General features: G+C 54.4%; 2 protein-coding genes across 2 annotated transcripts in view; one reads left to right on the plus strand and one right to left on the minus strand.

The window, feature by feature from the left end:
* Positions 1–1,872, plus strand: part of LOC112115032 (prosaposin-like) — a 12,370-nt gene extending 10,498 nt beyond the window's left edge. Inside the window, exons 6-9 of the mRNA XM_029912541.1 lie at positions 538–698; positions 1,127–1,207; positions 1,437–1,544; positions 1,837–1,872. Of these exons, the coding sequence (XP_029768401.1) occupies positions 538–698; positions 1,127–1,207; positions 1,437–1,544; positions 1,837–1,872 (386 nt within the window). The remainder of the gene's footprint in view (positions 1–537; positions 699–1,126; positions 1,208–1,436; positions 1,545–1,836) is intronic.
* A 4,508-nt stretch (positions 1,873–6,380) lies between these two features.
* LOC112112041 (U4/U6.U5 tri-snRNP-associated protein 2) overlaps positions 6,381–11,150 on the minus strand; it is a 30,095-nt gene continuing 25,325 nt past the window's right edge. Inside the window, 1 exon segment of the mRNA XM_026656759.1 lies at positions 6,381–6,428. Coding sequence (XP_026512544.1) covers positions 6,381–6,428 — 48 coding nt within the window.

Genomic DNA, 11,150 nt, shown 5'->3' on the forward strand with positions numbered 1-11,150 from the left:
CCTGAGGCTCTGGTGTCCACACTGCAGTGTGCAGACCCACCAGCTTAACTCGAGCTCGGACCTGCCAGCCCTGCAGGGACCTGGGATCTGGCCCTGGGTTAGCACAACTGCAGTGTAGACGCAAGGGGGGTTAGGCTTGAGCCCAGGTTCAAGCCAGGGGCTTACATTGCAGCGTAGACACACTAGAGAGCAGGGTGTTGGCCCTTCAACGGCAATTCCCCGGCCCAGTACTAGGCTGTCATGGCTATAGCCCAGAACTGAGGCATTCTAGGGCTCGTAGTGTGGAGTGATGCCGGGAGGTGGAGCCTGGGGCACCAAGGCATGCTGGGATGGGGCAAGGCTATAAATAAGCTGCGTTGTAATGCTGTCCTGGCCAGGCTGCCTTGGTCCTGGGCTTTGATGGCCCCTGGGGGTAGGACCAGGGCACTGGCTGGAGACGTTCCCTGGGGCTCATGTGTATTTCACACCTGCCTCTAGCTGCTGCTACGCTGCCCCCAGTCTTTGTGCCTCTCATGTTACTCCCTGTTGCCCCTGCAGAGCCACCCCTGGTGCCGCTCCTTGCCCAGAGCGCCGAGTGCCAGGCCTGCGTTGCTGTCATGGGCCTGGCGAAGTCGACCGTGCAGGCGAACAGCACTGTGGCAGACGTGGAGGCAGCTCTGCTTGGGGCCTGCAGCAGTGCCCACCTGGGCTGGCAGGAGGTGGGTGCCCAGGCCGCTGGCAGTGACACAGGAGTGATGAGGCCAAGGGGCATCGGGTGCCCTCCCCAAATGGCTCCTAGTTCCCAGCTCCTCCCCAGCGTCCCATTCCCATGGATGTGGCTGTCGGTGCCGGGGGATGTGACATGTTGGGTGGGGTTCCTGGCGGGCAGAAGGGGGCTGGAGGGTCTACACGAGGGGCTCTCTGTGAAGGTGGGGTCCATGCTGTGCTAGTGTCTGAGCTCCCTGCCCTTGGGGCCATGCCCCATGGGGTTTCTCTGCAAGAGAGGGCCCCTCACAGGTGAAGCCAGCCGTGCCCCTGAGATCTGCAAGGAGCGCCCAGGGGGCAGGAGGGCATCAGTGGGGAGGGGGTTGGGGCTCCATGCACAGACGACCAGGGGGAGACACTAACTCGCCTCCTCCCTCCCCAGTGCAAGAGCTTCATGGAGTGGCACTGGCCCCGGCTGCTAACCTTGCTGCCGAAGGCCTGGGACCCCCAGAGCATGTGCCAGGTAAGAGGAGTCACCCCCCCATCCCCAGCCAGGGATCCAGGCCACTTGCCCCAGCCAGGTGGCACCAGGACCTGAAAGGAAAATCCTGGGAGACTCTCTCAGCTACTGTGGCTCCCAGCCGGGCTCCCTCCGTCACCACTCAGAGGGGAGCTGCCCCCCGGCTGCCCTGTGCCCCCGACCTGCCCCTGAGGCTGACGGGCCTTGTGCTTTCTCTGCCACCCGCACACAGGAACTGGGCGTGTGTGAGGCTGGGACGGGCCCTGCTCCCGGAGCCGAGGGCTGCACGCTGGGACCAGCCTACTGGTGCTCCAGCCTGGAGACTGCCGAGCAGTGCCAGGTGAGTACCGTGCCGGGGGGGAGGCACATGGGCAAGGGACCATCCAATGCACACTCAGCTTTGCCTCCCCTCACTCCCCTGGGAGGCCCCTTTCCACCCCAGCTCCAAGTAGGAGGGGGGACACAAGACCTGCTCCAGGTCCATGGGGGCCCCTTTCCCAGCATCACTGGGGCCCAGATTCCTCCTGCCTGTGCAGGTCACCCCAGCTGGAGCCAGGCTGGGGCCACAGAGGGGCAGGAGCTGGAGGGGATCCCGTCTGGCTCTAACGTCTCCTCTCCCCATTCCCTTCCAGGCCGTGCAGCACTGCCAGGCCCACGGCTGGGCATAGCTGGAGACACGCCAGGCTGCTGAGCCAACTCTCCCCTGCCTGCTGCCAGCCCAACCCCTCCCTCTCCTCCCCCCGGGCAGCCTCCACTTTCAATCTCACCCCTTGAGAGCGATTTCCTCCCCTCTGCCCCCCCAGCCTTGGCTACCCACTCAGTGCTGCTGGCCCGTGCCTGTGCTCTGCCCCAGGGCGTGTGGCACCAGCGGTAATGCTTGCGACTCCAGCACTGCTGGGATAGTCCTTGGGCAGGACCACAGCGGCTTAGAGATCTCACATGGCCCCTCCTCGCTGAGGAGACGCCTGCCTTCGGAACTAGGCAGCTGGGGCCAGTGTGAGCAGCCGGGCCGAGATTCCTGCACCGAGCCGGAGCTGTCATCGCACATCCAAGGCCCCTGGGTGCGCTACAGCTAGAATTGCCAGGCCAGGCCAACCCCACCGCGCAGTTCCCACACATGCCTATAAAGAGGGTCCAAGGCAGCGTTTGGCACGTGTTGCATCTCGCAGGCAGCTGTGGCCTGAAACCCAGCTGAGATCCAGCTCCATGCTGGGACCCTGTTTGCAAGGTGGACTGCACCGTAGACAGGAGGTGGGAGAGGAGAACTGGCCAAGCTCCTGTCTCTCCTGGGCCAGCTGCTGAGTGCTCCTCAGAAAGGGGGAGCTTACACTCCCACTGCCCACTAATGCCAGCCCAACTGTGCCCTTCACAGGCCCCCCTGCGAGGGGCGTGGCTGCTGCAGGGAGGACCCCCCCCCCCCCCCCCCCGAGGGGCTGGGCAGATCCCATCCTGTGCTGGGAGCATGACAGTATTTCACACACTTGCAGGAAGCAAATTCTAACTGCTTTGCTCCTGCACCCCTGGATAGCAAGGGGCCCGCGTGTGATGCAGCCACCTCCTCCCCTCCCCTTGCAAAGGGAGCAGCCTTCGAGGGATGTAGCCTCTGCAAAAATTTGGCTCCAAGATTTTGAGCATTGAGTCCATGGGCTGAGGCGGGGGGGGGGGGCAGGGGGAGTTAAGACACAACACACACTATTCCCTGCCCCAGTGCCACTTAGAGACTGCTGCCCTGCTGGCCGCGGGGCACTGGGGCAGAGGGGAGCTGTGGGGCTGACGGTGCTGCCTGCTGTACAAGAGAAGGGTCTCACGGCAGCTGAGTCACAGCGAGAATCACACGCTGGCTTGGCTCCCACATCAGAAGACGTGCTTCCCCCCAGCTGCGCGCTTCGCCGCAATGATAAAGCCACAGCAGCCTCTACACACCGACGGCACATCTGAAATGCCCCCCGTCTACAACGTTCAGCTGCTTCAGGAAACACCCCCTCCCCCCCGAGGGTCAGCCCCCCTGCTCCCCCTCGCTTGGTGTAGCGGGTGAAGGCTCCGGCTTGCTGTATGGAGAAATGTACCTGACAAATAAAGCTTTGGATTCACACTGTGACTGGCCAGGGTGAGATTACGCCCTTCACATCCCCTCCAGCCCCTTTCCAGTTCCATCTTCACTCTTTACTACCCCAGATTGACTGGGGTTTTTAACATCCTTCCCGTGGCAGCGTTGGCAGCCAGGCCCACTCCAGGCACCTCCATCCCTCTCTGGCGTTGGCTGCTGCTTCCAGTCGCTCTGTGGGACGGCATGCCCCCACCCTGCCCTCCCGCAACGGGTTCAAAAGGTTTCTCTCTGGCACCCTCTTTCCTCACACGACAGCTTCTCATGGGAGTGAGAACAGGCCCCAATGCTGCCCTCTGCTCATGGCACAGCCAAGCTGCCGGGGGGCAGTTCCTCCGATCTCCTGGCTGGGGAAGACGCCGTCCCAACCAATGCCTACAATCTGGCCTAGACACTTATTCTCAAAAGGTGTCTAGCTTTCTGGCCACCGTTTTAGTACTCTCCAGCTCTTGTGGCTGTTCGTTAACACCAAGCTCACAGTTCAATTTCAATTCGATCCCCTCAAACACTGGGTGTTTAATACACCTCTGTTAGAGGCTCCCTGCACTGGCTGTAGGTTCATGGGCCCAGTTCTCAGCAACTGTAAATAACGGAGCAGGAAGCAGGTTCATGAAGAAGATTGTCCCGTTTTTCACATACCCCCTCCCATGTAGAATTTCCCACTCAGTCCTGCTGGTTTTCACTGGTGCTGTTACAGCAGCTCTGATGCACACGGTCATAGCAGCAGAGTGTAAAACCCCCCGAGAACCAGTGATGACAAAGAACAGGTGCTCCAAGCCAGGGGTGAGGAGCAAGGGGGGATGGTATTGGGGCAGGACAGATTTCAGTTACCTGGGCATTTCAAGAGGCAGATATGGCACTTTTGAAAATCACCAGGCATCTATCTGCATCACACACTGTTAAAAATCCAGCCCTAGGAGCCTAAATCCCTTGTAAAGGCAGGATATAGGCTCCTAAATCACCTAGTTTCTGACCGTTTGACCCTAAGGTCCTAGGAGCTCCTTGCTGGTGGAAGATGTGCCAGCATCATCCAACGTGTGACTTTAAACCAGTGCTGCTCTTACTTCAGTTTCAGACGCTCATTGGGATTTAGCTCTAGGCAACTGGGAGCGCACAGGGTGACGGGAAATAAGCCGCTGTGATGCAGCAACACTCAGGGGTTTACACCCGTTTAACTCTAGCAGTGTAAATAGTGACCGAAGAGCCTCTCTAGACACAGCCTTGCAGCAGCTTAGTTCCATTTGTGCCAGCCCATGTGGACAGCCGGTAGCTTGGAGTCAAATCCTGGCTCTTATCCTGGCTTTTCATCAGAGCACTTTAGAGAGGTCAGTGCCATCAACGCATTTTAAGGATGAGGAAACTGAGGCACAGACAGGCAGTGACTTGCCCAAGGTCACCCTGCAGGCCAGCAGCAGAACTGGGGCTCGAACCCAGGTCTCTTGAGTCCCAGCTCAATGCTCCATCCACTAGGCCACACTGCCTCGCAGTGCCATTTGAAACCAGTGTCAAACCACGCCTCTGATTACACCAGTGCAGGGACAAGAGGAGGATTATAGCACAACAGGGTGTAACCAAGAGGGTGGGGGAATTGCTGGCTTAAACAAAGGAAGGGCAGTTCTAACACTTACTGCCACCAAGCCCCTGGTCAGATGGAACATGTCCCATCATCCTCTCTGCCCGCCCTACTTCCCATGCCCTGGGAACCCGGAGCCACACACCCGAAGCAGAGGCTGGGGGAAAGCAGCAGGCTTCAGAAGGAGCCTCCTGAGCGAATACGCTCCATCCGTGCACTACCCTCCACGGGGCTCCTCCATGGCCTGCCTGCAGTGTGCAAAGTCACCAACATCCAGCAGCAAAAAGGTTACGTGGCCTTGTTTTCACACTGACACAAACAGCTCTGTCACTTCTCTAACTTGCTAAAGCCACAGCGACCAGCTCCTGTCTGCTATCTCCCACCATCAGCGGCTGACACACTTTTCCATCAACAGGCTCGTGGGATCGCTTCAAAGAGACCCCAGTGGTGTGGTTCCACTCTGACCCCCCTCAGATGTGGTGGGCGAGCGCTCCTCCCCTTCTGAAGGGCGCTCCCACACCCTGACCAGCACCTTTAAATTTATTTAATTTATTCTCCAGGGGAGGCCAGGGCATAACAGAAGGAGGCTGAGAGCAGTTAGAGGAGCTAGGCCCAGCCCCCAAGGGTACTGGGGTGCCAAGTCCCATCCATTTCAATAGGAGTTTGGTACCCAAATACCTTGGAGGGTCTGGCCCCTGCTGGCTCCTTAGGAAAATAGGAGCTGGGGGAGCTCTCCCGAGCAGGGAAAGGAGTTGTGCCTGGTTTAGAAGAGGAGGGTCCATCCCAGATGAGGGGGAGGGCACTCGAACAGAAGCTGGGCTAGGTGGGACAGCCCTGCCAAACTCCAACAGCCAATGGCAGGCTTCTCACCTCTCTGACAGGGTGTGAGATCCCACACCCCTCCTGGCCCCACCTGAGTGGAGACAGAAGCAGGCGCACTGAACAGATGGGATTTCAGAAGCAATGAGGCCAGGCAAGGGAAATAAAAAACAGGCCTGAACTCCTTTAATGCACATAAGGAAGCAGGACTGGCAAGTAGAAGAGAGGCCGTTCCTGCTCCAAGCCTCGCTAGTCACTGTGCCCAGGGCACGATCTGCTCCAGCAACCAGCCAGCGGCAGTACAGCTGGAATAGGGACGTCAGTGGGACATGAAATGAGGGGAACAGCCTGGGTTCCCTGAAGAGTTTTCCAGACAGACAGCTGTCTGCGACAGGCAGGATCGGCTTCCTCTGCCACGGGCACAGGCCAAGGTTTGCCGGGGCCTGTGTGCAGCCAGAGACCAACTGAGCAGCAGAAGGGCACTGGGTGATCCATCCCACTGTCCCCTCGGAGGCTGGTGGAGAAGCTGATCAGGCTGAGTCCTGCTGGCACGTATTGTGCATTGTGCTAGGCCGGGGATGAGAAGCGCCGTCCAGCTGGGGGGGGGGGCTACGTCCCAGTCTCTCCCCCGGTTCCCTGGAGAGGATGGTAGTAAACATCTGTAGCACTCTGCTCTCCTCTCACGCCCCCTGCTGGTTGGTCTCGTCCTCATCCCGCCTCTTCCAGATCTGCAAAGAGAAAGGAAACCCATCACTTTGGGGTTCGTTTCCTGCCCTCAGCAGAGCTCAGGAAGGCAGCGTGGCCTAGTGGAGAAGGCACAGGGCTGGCAGTCAGGAGAGCCAGGCTCTGCTTCTAACCAACACGGACGCTGAGCAACCTTGGGCAAGGCACTTCTGTGCCTCAGTTTCCCCTTCTGTAAATTGGGGATACTCCCCCACTTACCCCCCTGTGATTCATATCTGGCCCCCACCACCATAGTAACAAAGCTCTTCACAATCTAGACGGTACATATCCTCTCACCGCCACGAAGCCAGGCAGTGCCCCTCTGCAGATGGGGAACTGAGAACATCAAATGACTTGCCCAGGGATTTCCCCCCTCAATACATTCATCCCCTTAGGGAAGGGAGAGCTCTATATCCTAGTAGGATAGGAAGGGAGTTGGTAGAGCATAGGCAGGAGCTAGTGAGGAACAGTCACACATTAAAGAGTCCCATTTAAACACAATACATGAAGGCAAGCAGCTGAGTATTGACAAAATGAACAAGTAATTCTATACAAATGCTAGAAGTCTAAATTCTAAGATGGGTGAACTCAAGTGCCTGACCTGAATGAGGATATCGCTATAAGAGGCATCGTGGAAAACTGATGGAATGAGAATAATCAATGGGAAGTGGTAAAAGCAGGGTACAAATATACAGGAAGGACAGAGTAGGTTGCGCTAGTGGGGGGGATGGCACTGCATAGAGGCAAATAAAGTAAACATCTGAAATGAATCAAACTGTGCCATAAAATCTCTACGGACAGAAATTCCACGCTTAACCACTGAGCATTTAACAGCTGAGACATACTACCGACCACCTGGCCAGGATGGTGATGATGACTGGGAGAGGTAATTCTTGATTTAGTCCAGAGATGGGCGAACTATGGCCCGCGGGCCACACCCGGCCCGCGGGACCATCCTGCCTGGCCCTTGAGCTCCCGGCTGGGAGGCTAGCTCCTGGCCCCTCCCCCACAGCCTCAGCTCGCCGTGCCGCCAGCGCTCTGGGCAGCAGGGCTGCGAGTTCCTGCCGGGCAGCTGCATGAGCTGCCGGGAGTAGTGTATTAAATTGTTCCCCGTAGGAATGTGCTACTTACGGTGTACTACTTACAGCTGCCAGTCCTGGTGCTTCGTAAGTAGCACATTCCTACGGGGAGCAATTTAATACAATACACCCCGAGTAGGGAAGGCTGTGCCTCCCCACACAGCCTGGCCCTCGCCCCCTATCCGCCCCCTACCACTTCCCGCTCCCTGACTGCCCCCCTCAAAACCCCCACCCATCCAACCCCCCCGCTCCTTGTCCCCTGACTGCCCCCTCCCAGGACCCCCCCATCCCTAACCGCTCCCCCGGGACCCCACCCTCATCCAACCCCCCGCTCCCTGTCCCCTCAGACCCCCTGCCCCTTATCCAACCTCCCTGCCCCCTTACCATGCCGCTCAGAGCACCAGGACGGGCAGCCATAAGTAGTACACCATAAGTAGCACATTCCTATGGGGAGCAATTTAATACACTACACTAGCCCTCCATAGAGTTTTGGCCCTCAGGCCAAAAAGTTTGCCCACCCCGATTTAATCCTAAATGGAGCACAGGATCTAGTCCAAGAGGTGAATATACACCTCTACCCCAACATAACGTGACCCGATACAACATGAATTCGGATAGAACAACGCGGTAAAGCAGCGCTCCGGGGGGGGGTGGGGGGGTGCTGCACACTCCGGCGGATCAAAGCAAGTTCGATATAACACGGTTTCACCTGTAACACAGTAAGATTTTTTGACTCCCGAGGACAGCGTTATATCGGGGTAGAGGTGTAGCTGAACCCAAGCTAATAAAAGACCATAAATTTAACATCCTTGTAGGGGGGAAAATGCTGAAGAAACCCATCACAGTAGTATTTAACTTCAAAAAAGGGAACAACACAAAAACGAGGAAGCTAGTTAAACAGAAATTAAAAGGAACAGTCACAAGGGTGAAATGCCTGCAAGCTGCATGGAGACTATTTAAAAACACCATAATAGAGGGCGAAACTAAATGTACACCCTCAAATAAAATAAACGATAAGAGGACCAAAATAATGCCACCAGGGCTAAATAGCAGAGTAAAAGAGGCAGATGCAGGCAAAAAGGCATACTTTAAAAATTGAAAGTCAAATCCTACTAAGCAAAATACAAAGAAGCATAAACTCTGGCAAGACAAGTGTAAAAGTATAATAAGGCAGGCCAAGAAAGAATTTGAACAGCAACTAGGCTAAGGAGACACAAACTAACAGCAAGAAATGTTTAAAGTATATCAAAAGCAGAAAGCCTACCTAACAGTCAGTGGGGCCGCTGGCCAATCGAGGTGCTAGAGGAGCACTCAAGGAAGACATGGCCACTGCGGAGAAGCTAAATGAATGCTTTGCATGGGTCTTCACTGCAGAGAATATGCAGGGAGATCCCAACACGAGCCATTCTTTTTAGGTGACAAATCTGAGGAACTGTCCAAGAGGTGTCAGTAGAGGAGGTTTTTGACCAAATTGATGAATTAAACAATAAGAAGTCACCAGGACCAGATGGTATCACCCAAGAGTTCTGAAGGAACTCGGATATGAAATTGCAGAACTACTAACTGTGGTCTGTGACCTACCGCTTAAATCAGCCTCTGGACTGGAGGGTAGCTCCTGTGACACCTATTTTTTAAAAAGGTTCCAGAGGTGATCCTGGCAGTTACAACCCAGTAAGCCTAACCTCAGTACCCGGCAAATTGGATGAAACTATAGTAAACTACAGAATTATCAGACTCAAGAGATAAACACAGTATGTTGGGGAAGAGTCAACATGGTTTTTGTAAAGGGAAATCATGCCTCACCAATTTGTTAAAATTCTTTGAGGGAGTCAACAAACATGTGGACAAGGGTGTATATCTGGACTTTCAGAAAGCCTTTGACAAGGTGTCACGGAGTCCCGGGGCGATGCTCTGGAACTGCTCCCCACAAAGCCAGTCAGGACTTTGGGGAGCCTCCTCTCCCTTGGAGCAGACTGTCTTCAGGGCAAGAAGCTCACACGGCTTCACCTCCTGGGTCTCTCCTTGGAGCATTCAGCATATGCCCCTCCGTGTGCTTCCCACAGCGAGTCTGCCCAGGTGGGGTCCTGGGGAAACCAGAGGGTCCTGCACCCCCACTTCGCAGTCAGACGTGACTCTTAGCCAGCCAGTAAAACAGAGGTTTATTAGATGACAGGAACACGGTCTAAAACGGAGCTTGTAGGTACAGAGAACAGGACCCCTCAGCTGGGTTCATTCTGGGGCCCAGCGAGCCAGACAACTCACGTCTGCACTCACTTCCCGTCCCCAGCCAGCTCCAAACTGAAAACCCCTCCAGCCCCTCCTTTCTGGCCTTTGTCTCTTTCCCGGGCCAGGAGGTCACCTGATCTCTTTGTTCACCTTTAGCTATTCCCTTGCAGGGGGGAAGGGCCCTGGCCATTTGTTGCCAGGATACAGAGTGTCCGCCATTTATGCATACTGGAGACTTAAGAAATGCATAAGGGAAACTGAGGCACCCACACAGTATTCAGAGGAAACATTAAGAACAGTCCCACTTCGTCACACAAGGTCCCTCACCAAAGGCTCTTAAACAAAGTAAGCAGTCATGGGATAAGCAGGAAGGTTCTCTCATGGGTCAGTAACTGGTTAAAAGACAGGAAACAATGGTCAGTTTTCACAATGGAGCAAGGTAAATTGCAGGGTTCCCCAAGTATCCGTACTGGGACCTGTGCTGTTCAACATATTCATAAGTGATCTGGAAAAGGGGGTGAACAGTGAGATGGCAAAATTTGCAGATGATTACTCAAAACTGTTAAGTCCAAAGGTGACTGCAAAGAGCTACAAAAGAATCTCACAAAACTGGGTGATGGGGCGACAAAATGGCAGATGAAATTCACTGTTGATAAATGCAAAGTAACGCACATTGGAAAACATAAACCCAACTATACAAACAAAATGACAGGGTCTAAATTAGCTGTTACCACCAAAAAGATCTTGGCATCATCATGGGCAGTTCTCTGAAAACATCTGCTCAGTGTGCAGCAGCAGTCAAAAAACCTAAGAGCACATTAGGAACCATTAGGAAAGAGAGAGATAATAAGAGAGAAAATATTATAATGTCACTATATTCAGCCATGGTGTGTCCACACCTTGAACATTGTGTGCAGTTCTGGTTGCTTCATCTCAAAAATGGTATATTGGAATTAGAAAACGCACAGTGAAGGGCAACAAAAAATGATCTAAAAAATAAAAAGGAGTCATAAAAAATGGAAACTAGGACAGATTACAAAGGATGAATATAGGCAAACACAGGAATGCAGGGGCAAGATTAGAAAGGCAAAGGCACAAAATGAGCTCAAACTGGCTAAGGGAATAAAGGGAAACAAGACGACTTTTTATCAATACATTAGAAGCAAGAGGAAGACCAAGGACAGGGTAGACCCACTGTTCAGTGAGGAAGGAGATACAGTAACAGGAAACTTGGAAATGGCAGAGATGCTCAATGACTTCTTTGTTTCGGTCTTCACCTAGAAGTCTGAAAGAATGACTAACATAGTGAATGCTAATGGGAAGGGGGTAGGTTAGAAGATAAAATAAAAAAAGAACAAGTTAAAAATCACTTAGGAAAGTTAGATGCCTGCAAGTCACCAGGGCCTGATGAAATGCATCCTA

The sequence above is a fragment of the Terrapene carolina genome, unplaced genomic scaffold, assembly GCF_002925995.2.
Source record: "Terrapene carolina triunguis isolate 2854851 unplaced genomic scaffold, T_m_triunguis-2.0 Scaffold49, whole genome shotgun sequence".
Lineage (NCBI taxonomy): Eukaryota > Metazoa > Chordata > Testudines > Emydidae > Terrapene > Terrapene triunguis.